The sequence below is a fragment of the Crocodylus siamensis genome, chromosome 1 (genome assembly GCF_052110815.1).
Source record: "Crocodylus siamensis isolate JL-2025a chromosome 1, ASM5211081v1, whole genome shotgun sequence".
NCBI classification, from domain to species: domain Eukaryota; kingdom Metazoa; phylum Chordata; order Crocodylia; family Crocodylidae; genus Crocodylus; species Crocodylus siamensis.
Window position 1 is genome coordinate 209684735 of NC_143395.1, and position 12959 is coordinate 209697693.

At 49.2% G+C, this 12959-nt stretch overlaps 1 protein-coding gene across 6 annotated transcripts in view; it reads right to left on the minus strand.

Moving 5' to 3' along the window:
- Nucleotides 1–9616, minus strand: part of PPP2R5D (protein phosphatase 2 regulatory subunit B'delta) — a 65318-nt gene extending 55702 nt beyond the window's left edge. For all 6 annotated transcript variants that reach the window (XM_090054149.1, XM_090054165.1, XM_090054172.1 and 3 more), the window contains exons 1-3: nt 9474–9616; nt 8730–8813; nt 320–515 (exon numbers count right to left, since the gene is read on the minus strand). In XM_090054149.1, coding sequence (XP_089910275.1) covers nt 320–515; nt 8730–8813; nt 9474–9500 — 307 coding nt within the window. In that variant the 5' untranslated portion in view covers nt 9501–9616. The remainder of the gene's footprint in view (nt 1–319; nt 516–8729; nt 8814–9473) is intronic.
- Between the last annotated feature and the right edge of the window lie 3343 nt (nt 9617–12959).

The following is a 12959-nucleotide window of genomic DNA, read 5'->3' on the forward strand; positions in this document are numbered from 1 at the left end:
ATTGGAGGCTAAGATACTCTACCATGAGAGGGAGCCAGTGGAATAATGCAATGGGACTGAAGCATATCATCTTCCAGATAGTGATGATGCAACCCTTTCATGGGCCGGTGGGAGAACCTCTTGCAGCAACTTGCTAGAAGCTCTCAGTACTTAGGCTGGTTTTGAGGCAGTGACAGATGTTCTCCCTACAGTACTGCAGATGCCAAGATTAGCACAACTGTACTGAATTATCTGTTGCTGTTCTGCTTGGAAAATGCTTCTAAGAATCCAGGTTAAGGCTTGCCAGGCACATGCACTTGCAACCCTACAGCATCCTTACCTTTAAGGGCAGGGAGTTTTTGTAACTCCCGGTTTTTGCTCAGGTTGAAGCGAGAGGAGCTGTGTCGTCGCTCCTTTTTTACAATCTGGGGTCCTCCCGAGTACTTGATCTTATTCAGCTGTGTTGGTGGGGGGGCACTATTACTGGGTCGCTTATTTGAAGTTGTTTGCTGTTGCTGCTGCTGCTGCTGCTGGACCTGATGGAGAAAAAGAGTAGGTCAACTTGCAAGCTTCAATAAGCCTGACATGCAAACAGATGTTGTTAATAACAAGAACATTTCTATCCTGTTCAACCTTCACACAGATTCATAAATTATTTACCAACCCTAAACACTGTCAGCTCTTCCTAGATTGAAGGAACTGGGCACTTTTGACCATGCCTTACCCACTCCTTCATGACTTGCATCCAGTTTCTTCGATTTGCAGCAAACTTCCCAAGTTATTTCTTTCTACTGCAGTAGCTCCCAGGGACCATGGACAGTTCATGACCCCACCACATTAGGTTACAGAATCACAGAATCAAAGGACCAGAAGGGACCTGTAAGATCATCAAGTCTGGTCCCCTGCCATGGGCAGGAGGTTACTGAGCTCAAACAAACTCAACAAGGTACTTGTCCAGCCTCCTCCTGAACACCTTGAAAGATGGCGACTGTACCATCTCTGCTGGGAGTGTGTTCCAGAATCTAGTTACCCTCATGGAAAGTAAGTTTTTCCTTATGTCCAACCTATTTTTTCCTCAATTAGCTTGTGCCCACTGGTCTGTGTCTTCCCAAGGGGTGCCTTTCTGAAGAGTTGCTCCCCTAGATCTTGGTGTTCCCCCCTGACATACTTGTAGTAGGCAGCTATCAAGTCACCTCTCAGTCTTGTCTTACTCAGACTGAACATACCCAGTTCTGCCTTCCCTTCCAACATCTGTACAGTCTTTGCTACAAAGCTCACAATCAGATCTTATGACAGATGTGGACCAGGAGAAATTTTGGCTTGCCATTCATCCGGATGCTGCCAGCTTTCTGTCTCCTTGATGGCAGAAGTGAGGTCTAGTTTCAAGGCCCTGTGTCCTGTGCTTGCCACCTCAGAATTCTGGTGTCTTCCCTTGCTTTAGCACAGCCTCATCATTCATTCTCTCTTCCACCTCTGCACCTTCTTCCATGGCATCCCATCCAGCTGAGACTCATGCTTGGAGTGAGCCAGCTGCACACCCCTCCCCCTACTCCACTCTGGTCTACAGTCAGCCCTCAATGAATGGCACCTTGCTTTCTATTGTAATTGGCTATAAACACATTCAGTAACAGAAGGATGCTCCAAAATGACACTTGAACCCAACAGACTGCCACCCCCTTTGTCCTTCTAACACACCTCCTGTGAGGATCATTCCCAAAGCCTCAGTAAGCCACCCCCTCTGTGGCCCTCTAAAGAGGTACCCAGGGTAGGGGCTCAAGGGAAATGTGTAGGGCAGGTGAGGCTTGAGACACCCACCACTTACCCTCTTTCCACACCATGTACCTTTAAGTCTCCAGGGGTAGTAAAGTAGAAAGTTCTCCTCCTTTCTGCAGTTACTGTAAAGAACACAAACCCTGGCCATGGAACCCCATCAAGAACACACTCTTGCAACCAGCCTGTCCTTGAAACACTTGTGAAATACTCTACCTAGGACAGCTATGGTGCAAACTCTGGGAAAGGAGGTCTGTGGTTCAACTGACTCAAACCGGAGTCTTTGGTTTAGCAAGGAAGATGACAAAGTTGATGGAAAAGAAAAACACCTAGCCACAGAATCCCTCACTGTTCCCAATTTCTCTGCAAAAGCACATGACAAATACCAAGAATGTCTGGGACAAAGTTGGGGAAAAGATCACTGCCATGGAGTACATATGTTTAAAGCCTGAGGCTCACAGAAAGCAGGTGGTCCAAGTATAGACACTTTCTTTCTCCTTCCAACTGCAAAATTCCTTCCTGACAGATTCCCTAGACCAGTGGTCTCCAATCTTTTTAAACAGAAGATCACCTTTGGCATTGAAAAGCAACCCAAGATCTACCGTGCACCACTGCCACCCCTCCCCTCCCCACTCAACAGGTAAGTCTGTGGGGAAGGAAGGGAGGGGCGGGGAGGGCACAGACTGAGGCAGAATGAGAAAAAAATTATTTGGGGGCATGACTTCCCAGCAGGTAAGTCCCACCTGGCCAGGGCCCCACTCAACTTACCCCTATTCCCGCCTCTGCGGCACTGTCCTTCACAGCGGGGGCCTCAGTCTAGCCTCCGCTCCTTTCCTCCCCACACAGACTGACCTGCTGGGCTGGGACAAGTGCATGCATGCACACAGCACTCAGCCCCCCACCCCAGCCTCAGATCAACTCCAAGAGGCTTCAAGATCTACCAGTGGATCAAGATCCACTGGTTGGTGACCACTGTCCTAGGCATTTGTTGTCACTGTAATAGATAGGGACCTACTGAACTCACAGTGAAATAAATGCATTATCACAGCAAGCTCACAGAAGAAAGGGCTGATTTTGTGGGCATTTCCCAGTGGCCTCACTCCATGTTGCAGATTGATGGAGACACCCTGCTATTGCTGCAGATTGGCAGAGAAGCTCCACCATTGCTGCAGACAGTAAGTCTCAAGCACGTGAGAGTGGCTGTAGGGACTGTCGAATTGTCTAAGTATAACAGTAAGGATTGAAAGATTCTAAAAGAGTGTATTATATGAATAATATACTGTTTTGGTTTTTTTGGAGTGATTTCATGAGAAATTGTGGCTTATGGAATATATCCTGGCAATCAAGAAAACAGCAGAATCATGCATTAAGTAGGTCTCAAGTCACAGATGTTCTTTGACTGCCAGAGCAAGGTAAGGTGGGCAGTCTGATGAAACTGAGATGTTCATGAGATGCTACAAGAGGTGGTCCATGCTATGAAACAATTAGAAACACCATTAAGAGTCTATCCCTGAATACTGGCCTCTCATCTAATGACACAGTCCAGAAACTAAATTTGGCAGGATTACTTCTGGATATGTTCCAGGTATCCAAAGTTCACTTCTTGTACTGAATATTCAAGTCTCGGAACATCCTTAGCAACTCACAGGTTTGTTCAAATGCTACTAAGGAACTTTAAAAGAAGGGAAACTGTAAGCCAGTTTATGCTCTTCCCACAGGGTAGAAGAAAAACAAAGTCTGTAAAGTGTGCCACCCCGAGGGAGAGATGATACAGGCACAAACAAACAAAAAAGGAATGTAGGTGGCCTTGGACCTGAAGACACCCAGGGGGAAGGAAGGACATGAAACTGTGCTTTCAAAAGACATCTGAAACAGATGGGATGTGTCCCCAACTGGGGTGGCCTCACTTGAAAAGGCTATGAGGGATACTCTCAGCTGAGGGACTGCATACTAACAGGTTCACCTCATTTGGAGTCTGGAAAAGCCCTTGCCATTTCAACTGGTGCTTGTAAAGAGCCTTGAAATAGCTGGCATGAAACCCAGTAGCAGTTATAATGGTTAAGTCTTACCAACGTAGTTAAGAAAGAAAAAAAATGGTCTTAACATAGCTAAGGAAAAAACTGTGACAGAACACAGAAACCCCTCTCCACGGGAAGGGGGTCTGCCTGCTCACAGTACAGCCCAGAGGGTAGCACATGCTGAACTTTCTTTTAATCATACATTCCCTACTGGTAGGCCTTTTCCCTGCAGTGCTCATGAGGCATCCTCTTCCACACCCACTCCTGACTTAAGCAGGTATGGTGGGAAACAGAAACTAAGATGACTCGTCATTTTTCTCTACTGCCCTAACTGATCTCAAAAGATGGTGGCTGGGCATCCACCTCCCTTCTGGAAAATGCAAAACTTAGACAACATCCTGCTGGGATTCACATTGAACACAGGCTAAAAGAGCTGCTTAGGGAGGGACTAAAATTTAGTTGAGGCTCCCAGGTTATTCACCTTGGAAAAAATCTCTCTAGAAGGAAAGTCACAAATTCAGATTCAAAGCATGTGCATAGCTTCTTGCTCTGGCTTCAGGCTTCTTGCTTTGGTCTGGAGGATATACCAGAGAATGAAGGCTGAGTTAAGGATTTCCACTCTCCCTCCTTCACACACAAATTCCATGGCTTATTACCTCTTCCACCTCTCTGGGGACTTGTCTGTGCATATAGATAAGCCCCAAGCCCTTGACCTGCTCTCTACCAGTTCCCTTCATCCTGGACTCTCAGGGCACGTCCACATATGCAGTCACGTGTACTTGCAGCAGCTCAACCAGAAGCGGCACAAATCTGAGCTGGGGCTTTTTGCCCTACTGCACGTGCCTGGACATGCATTTTGGTGTGAGGCAAATTGTGCTACTTGGGGCAAAATAACGCTGCCTGGCTCCTCCGAGATCTGCAGCCAGGGGGAACTAGAGGCTGGGGACAGCACCCCTGCCCTCCTGGAGTGCAAGCAGCAGCAGGAGCTACTTCCTCCCCCCTACCTCCCGGGCTCCAGCTTCCCTCCCCCTGTCCCCTCCCTCACTGTGTGTGGGGGGGAGGGGGCAGGAGAGGTGTTCAGCCCCCTCCACGCCCCTTTCCTCCCCTTCCACCGCACTTGACTTACCAACTGGAGGCAGCTGTATCGGAAATTGGATCAGTATTACCCAATATGCCTCCTTAAATGTCACTATTGGTATTGCCCCAAAAATTTATCAGTGCACCCCTGAGACACTGCAAGAGGTGTATGCTCATCTGGACATGCCCCTAGTGTCTGCACTGTTCTCCTACCCTTATCATCATCTTCCTTTCCCTACTTTATCCATGGTCTTGGCTCTCTGGCCACTCCCCCTTAAGGATAACTGCTCCCTGCTGCCTCAGTGCTTGGAAACCAATTCTGCCATACAGCACTCTTGAGCATCTTGAGGTAGCACTGACCTGCTCTCAGGCCTTCCTTTCCCCACTCTTGCCTCACAGTTCCTGGAGCTGACACCTGCAACAGTCTCTCCTGGTGACTTTAGCCAATTGCCCTGTTAAAATCCAGCTTCCTGTCCTTCAAGTAACCTTAGCTCACTGATCAGCTATGGACTCTTAGCACTGCTTCAGAAGTTACAGTAACATACCCCAAAAGAAACATCTCTAGAGTGAACATCACAACAGCTCATACCCAGGACATATTCATACTCTGTAAGCTGGGACTCTGATCAGCGATACTCTTGGGTTATCCTCCAGGCTACAGAGTAGTAACTCGTCTCCCACCCTCCTTCAAGGTAGTGCTAGCATTCCCACTCCTTCCAGGCCATTAACCCTCCTTTAACGAACTGTGTGAGCTATGCTTCCTGTCCCTCTCTGGTCAGGGATGAGCAACAATCCTCCTCCATCTAATAGTGGGCTGACTTTTGACAGTAATCTCCTCTTCCTCCCCGAGGTTTCATCATCATTCAGTCCCATAAGCAAACCACCACCCCATTGGCCCCTTTCTCTATCTTCCTAGACTGCTGCTCTTGTGAACATCTCTGTTAGCAAATGCAGACTCCTCAAAAGCCTGTTGCTGGCTAAGTGCTGCTGCCACTTGCTGTCTGCCCCTCAGTGACCTCCTACAAGGCAGAAATTAATATATGCTGGACAGGATATATAGTACCATTACTAGTTCTAGCCAAGGTATTGAAAAGCAGGAGAATCTCTGCACTCATATATACAACAAAAGGGTTCCTCTCCCCAGCAGAGGAGTATGGCTGGTTTTGAGGGATGTGTATCAACTCTTTCAGAACAGTTGCACTGACCAAGATTATACTGCACAGGAATTTAAAACACCAGAGCTTTTGTACTGGCTCCTAACCCTGCTGCCCAGACCCTTCCTCTCAAAAGTCCCAGTTCGTAGCACTTGGTAAGGTCTGTCAGACCAGAACTCCCCTCTATATTGCGTTAGACAGCCCATCAGCTAGACACCATTCCTTCAAAGGACAATTTGAAGCTCCCTGGAAAGGAGGCAAGTTTGGCTGTAAATCCTTCCCTACTTCCTGGGCTGTGATATGAGGGTAGAAGAAAGTCTCAGAGCTGGGCTGTCCTTCTCCTCTCCTACCCATTCTTCTTCTGGGAACCTAAACAGCCTCTACACACAGCCTTCAGCTTAGAGGAAAAGTTGCTCAGGTGTGTTTCCTATCAGTACAGGCATTTGCAACCCATGACAATTCCAGTACAGATAACAAGCACATCCTGGCCAGCTACAGTCCATAAAGCAGGGGTGGGCAAAATGCAGCCCGTGGGCCAGATGCAGCCCAATAGGCCATTCTATCCAGCCCACAGGGCCTCCCCAAAATTTAGAAAATTGATATTTATCTGCCCCTGGCTGCCTGTCACGCGGCCCTCGACGACTTGCTAAAACCCTCTGCCCAAAATAATTGCCCACCCTTGCCATAAAGCTTACCATCCAAGCTTACCCTTTCACTTCCCACACAAGAGATCACACACAGTACATGCATCTAATTCATTACAATTATACAGATTTCACCCTGACTTCTGAGGATCAAGCCAATAATACCACATTAGAGATGTCTGAAGTAAAGGGTAAGGCACGCAGTAGAGTATTATAGTTTACCATTTCTTGTTTTCTGGATAGACATAGCAATTTAATCCAAATGGAGATAAACTGTTACTTATCAAGAGAAAGGTACTTGTCCATTCTACACCAGATCAACCTGCTACAAAGAAGAAGAAAGAAAAGAAAGAAAAAAGGAAAAACAACTTTCAATGGAAGTTTAACCGAAGACCAATAGAAAGGAGCCCCATGGCAGGGAGCACACAGAGGTGGCTTCTTCCTCTTCACCTTACTACCCAAGCAGATGTGGCATTCTACCGCCATGAAGGCCTTTTTATTTTAATATTCTAGGTTTCTTTTGCATCCAGGAGCAACCAGAATTATTTGCCATTTTGGGTCATGGGAAGAAGCTTATGAGTGATGCTATTTATACCTTCACACTGCACCACTTGGTACTAGGAATGCAGCACTGCAGCTTCCCATTGATCTGGACAGGGAACTGCCCAACCTTAGTATGCTTTGTTCTAATCCTTGTTGGTTGCCCTTTATGCGTGAAGATGCTGAGACTCACATTCCTCTGCATAGCACTTTGCTATTAAGGGATGAAAAGTACCACATGAAAGGCACGTGTTACCGTGGATGTCTGGTGATAGAACTCCTTTACTATCTTACAGCCAAGGAACTCAGATGATAAACTATCTTAAGGAGTTGACACTGCACACAAACACACTAGAGGGGGATACTGCACACAACACAGAAGAGGCATGGATGCCTATGGGCTGAGATGAAGAAGGGACAGAGACCTCTAAATTGCTATCTCCCTGAGGGCCAACTACTCTAGCTCCAGACTTTCCCCCGAGGGTACCTTCATGCATTCATTCCCCTTCCTAACATTAAAAATGTCTCACGTCCAAAACCCCCTTGTTAGAGCTGCACCAAAACACATTCTGATTCATGAGACAGGTGCCAAGAAAAGATCTTGGGCACCCAATCTTCTAATAGCAATGTACCATGCTAAAGTGGCAGCAGGGCAATTTATCTGTCAAATTTATATTCCTGGAAAGAATAAACACTTCTCTTAGAGGCTGAGCCTTTTTTCCCCACAAAGTTCAAGACAACTGCACTATTTGAAAATGGAATGAAGCCAATTCCCTCCCACCTCCCCAAAAATCACACTTGCCTGGACTCCAACTTGAACTGCATGTTAACATGCAATATAGTTTATTACACTGTCCACCTGTACTGCTGCTGCCCTCAATGCATTTAGGCTTGAAACACTGGTACCAAGAGCAAAGGAAACTCTCTGTAGCTCTTACTGCAGAATGTGATTCACACCAAGATCTGCTTTCTCCTGCTGCCCCAGGGGTGTTATAACAGTGAAGAACTCCTTTTGCCTCTACTGCCTCCCCCACTGTCTGAAATCCACCACTGTTCTCTTCATTCTTAATTTAACTCTGACACCAGTTTTTCCTTTCTCTTAACTCCTTCCAACTCAGCAAATTGCTTTATAAAGTAGCACTCTTGTCCCCTCCCTCAACATCTTGGACGTACTTCACTGAGCTCCACAGTGGCCATGCCAAGGGGAGCACTCTGTTCCATCCAAGCTCTTTGTTCTCAGTGCAGCCTTCACTGCTGTACTCTGCTCCTTACTACCAAGTGGCATCTATCTGCCACAGGCTGCTCAGGGCTAACTTTTTTATTACAGAACGCAAGCAGGTTCTGGCCTCACCCTCTCTCTTTTCCAATTACCTGCCCTTCTAACTAGACATCCTCTACCTTAGCCACCATCTTCTATTTGATTCCATAAGATCCTTTTAAAAGAGATTATTCAGCGAAACACTTAGGCCAGGTGGGAAGAAAAGCCATCCATGGTCACGAAGATGGGAAGTCTAGGTACGCTGCTGCTTACAGAATTAAGTCCTTACCTCCTCTGAATTCTCTGCCCCTCCATCCTTCCCACTGGTGCCACCACTGGATTTTGTGGTGCTTTTAGCAGACTTCGGAGGCTCCTGGAACAAGGAGGAGAAAGCAGATTGAGTTTCACTGAGTCTGGAGAAAATCCCAACAGAGACCCACGTTTCTCTATCTCCTTGCACAGTGTGTCGCAGAGATGCCGTCTCTGTTCCCCCAATGAGACTTTTTCCAAGGCCTCTAGCAAGGGACACATCCAGAGATGCTCCCTTCTCCTTCCACTGGAGAACACGGCACCACCCCACCCCCCGCGGCTAGCAAAGGCTGGGATGCTCCAGCGTCCTCACAGGCCCGTCCTCTTCTGCAGAGGGCACAAGGCCCCTTCCAGCCCGGCTTTCCTATGGGCCTATGAACCCAGGGGCCCATCCTGCGGCAGGCTTCGCGCCCAGCCGAGCCAGGCAGCCGCGCCAGGGCCAGCACACGCCGGGCTGCAAGAGGCGGCGCGGGCCCGCAGGGACGCCGCCACGCGCGCCCCACGCTGAAGGGCAGCGGGAGCCGGGCCGGGCCGGGCGGCGGAGCGGGCTCCTGCAGGCGGGCGCGGCGCAGCGGGGCGCAGGCCGAGGGACTCCCCGCCTCGCCCCGCCCTGCGGCTGCGGCTCCGGCTCCACCGCGCTGCCCCGGGGTCACCGGCCGACCCGCCCGCCCGCAGCGCCCCGGCCCTGCAGGCCCCGCGCCGACTCAGAGCGCGCCGGCCGCACCTTCTCCTTTTTGAGCTTGTAGGGCATCCCGGCGGCTCGCCCCGCCGCACAGCGCCGCGCTGCCCCTGCCGCCGCCGCCGCCGCCGTCGCCCGCACCCCGGCCCGGCCGAGCCTCCCCGCTCCCCATTGGGCCCGGCCGCCAAGTCTGCCTAGCAACAGCCGGCCTGCCCCAGCCTATTGGCCGGCGCCGGCGGCACGGAATTTTCTCATTGGCCCGTGGCTGCCCCAATGACGCCAACGGTGGGTGCCGCGAATTGGCTGCAGCAGCGACGCCTGGCCCCGCCCCTCCTGCTGGCTCCCCCCTTGCCCGGGAGGGCCAGAACTGGCGCCTTCTGGCGGCCGACACGCGCCGCCACGGCCGCTGGGCGCCCGGTGGCTGCCATGCCCGGTCTCCTGGCCTGGCTGAGACACGCCCCTTTCTCCCCTAGGCAGCTGGACTTGGACCATACCAAGCCCCCTTCCCCTTGAGTGGCTGCATCGGAGCTGGCTGCTTCCGACTCCTGTGGGCTCTGCTTGGTCTGCCCAGGGCCACCAGCCACGTCTGGCCTGTGCGCAGACTGGGTATTGTCCATCCAGCAGGCCGGGGAAAAAAGGTTGAGCGCTGAAGCAGCAGCCCAAAAAGTGCAGCTGGGCATCTGGGGAGACTGCAGGGGTGGGGGGTAACAGCAATTTCCAGTTGCTGCTGTGATAGCAATTGCAGCTGCAGCAAAAGCCTTGTTTTTTACCCCTCACTCTTGCAGACCCCAAGGGCAGTTGTCCCTAGTTAGGCCATTGGCTAGGAGTGTCAAACATACAGCCCATGGGCTGGATGTAGCCCACGCTGATCAACAGTCATTGGCCTGTGGTGCTTCTTTATGGCTTAACAACCCCAATCCAAATGTGGCCCACCAGACTTCCAGAGCCCCTCTGCTGACACGGTCAGCACCCAGAGAGTTAACATTACTGAGCTACTGGCTCATCATTGAATTTCTGGTTGCCATTGCAATTTAGCATACAAATAGGAGGCAGGGTGGCCAGTGGCAGCACCATTAACCCCCCATGTACTGGCCATGCCAACACAGCAGCTCTGGCAGTTGTGGCAAGCCTTTCAGCCTGGATTCAGTTAATTTGAATTTGACATTGATCTAAACTATTCATAAAACTGCATGAAGAACCCTCACACAATCACCAGGTCCAATAACCAAAAACTTCCGAAGCATCTTAACTTGCCAGAGGTAAAGCAAGGGGACAAGAGCACTGCCAATGACCTGCCACTGCTGTTTGCTAAAATACACTTGAGAGATTCAAGGAAAAGGATTCTGCCCTCTGTTGCAAAGATGGCAAAAACTCCCACAGTCCCTGCCAATCTGACAAGGGGTAATGTCTGACCTTAAGTGCAGGAGCAAGTCCCTCTAACCAGGAATATTTGTGGGGGAGAATTGTCTCACGGGAGCATTGGCACACCCCAGTCAAACTCTCCAGCTTTGGCTGCAGCCAACCCCCAATGCTTCTGAAGAAAGTAGAAACAACTCCTGACATCTGTCAAAACAGGAGCGGGGGGGAATCCTTCCTGACCGCAAGTTGCAAGCAGCAAAGACTAGAAGCCCAGGAAAACCACAAAACCCTCTACTCTGCACTGCAACCTGGGGACAGCAAGCATAACTCCACACATCACACCCCCTCGCTGGATGGCCAGAGCTCCCTTTTCTGCATCTCCTCCATAAACTTATCCCAGCTGCTTAAATCTTCTTTCATAACTAAGCCAGTTGTGGAGCTCTGCTTCAATCTCTTGCTGCTGAACGCAGTCCTCGCCAATATCTATTTGCTTTGGGTTTCAGAGCTCTTCTTTTGATCTTCCAAGGATCTGTGTGGGTGGGAGCTAGAGAGGGTGGGAGGGAAGTGGGACTCCTGGCCTTTCAACTGTTGCTCTTCACAACTCACTCCAGGCATTACTACTTCTAGATCATCCCTGACCAAAGCTTATCTAATGTCTTCTTAAAAACTTTCAAAGGACATTCCATGACTTCCCTAGGCAGTCTATTCCACTGCCTCACTTTTCTAGCAGTGAAGAATGTATCCAATGTAAAACTACTTTGCTGCAATTTTTAGCCCATTATTATATATTACACACACTTCAAAGCAAGGCAGAAAATGTGTTCTCCCTGTTCTTTATTGCAGCCCTTCAGAAATGTGAAGACTGCTATCATGTCCCTTCTTAACTCCCTTTTCTGAAACCTGAACATGTTTAATTCTCTTAATCTCTCCTTATATGGCTTGTCTTCCAAACCCTTCATCATTTTTGCCACTGCCATTCGACCCTCTCTAACTTCTCCATGTCCTTTTTTAAATGTGGAATCCAGAACTGCACACAGTACTCTGGATGGGTCCTAACCAGTGCCAAGTGAAGTGGCACTATCACCTCCTATGTCTTATACTTAATACCCTTGTTGATGCAGCTGAACGCTGCATTTGCCTTTTTGCCAATGCATTACATTAGACTCATGTTGAATCTGTGATCTACCAAGATCCCAAGATCTTTTTCCAAAGTGCGGCCATCAAGCCAGTTGTCACCATTTGTGTACTGAATATTTTATAAGTCTTCCTGTGGTGTAATACCATGCATTTGCATCCTGTTGACTCTAGCCCAGTGTTCCAATCTGTCAAGATCCATCTGAATTGTGCTCCTTCCCTCCAGCATGTTTGCAGTCCTCCCCAGATTCATGTTATCTGCAGATTTGTTCACAAAGCCCTCTATTCTAGTATCTAAATGGTTAATAAACATGTTGAAGAGCACTGGAGCCAGGACAGATCCCTTTGGAACTCCACTCAAAACCTCCTGCCATTTCATCATAGATCCATTTATAATTAGCTTTCGCTAGTGGCTGTTGAGCCAGTTGTCTACCCACCCTGTAGTAGTTTTGCCTAGCACACACTTCTTCAATTTGCTTAGGAGAAGGTCTTGTGGGACTTTCTCAAAAGCATCACTGAAGTCCAAGTACGTTATATCCACTGCGTTCCCTTCAGCCACCCACCTTATTTTGTCAGAGAAGAAGATCACATTTGTTTGGCACAGCTTGTTCTTAGCAAATCCATGCTGGCTGCTTGTGATCAGCCTTTCCTCTTGCAGATGCTTGCAAATGGACTTACTTATAATATGCTCCAACATATTCCTGTCAGGCTAACTGTTCTATTATTCCCTGGGTGCTCCTTGTTTTGTTTTGTTGGTTTTTTTAAAGAGGGGCACTATATTGGCCCTTTTCCAGTTCTCTGGTACCTCACGTCTCCCCACAACTTAGTAAATATTATTGCCAAGGGCTCTGAGGTCTCTTCTGTCAGTTCCTTTAATATCCTAAGCTGAAGTTTCTCAGGTCTTCCTGACCTGAGTTGGTTCAAACACATAGGGGATGCAGGTGGGTGCACATGTATCCCCTGAGCATGGCAGTGCACCCCCTGCAAAAAGGCACCACCAACACTGTTGGTGGCACCTGTGGGTGGTTGCCACTCGCC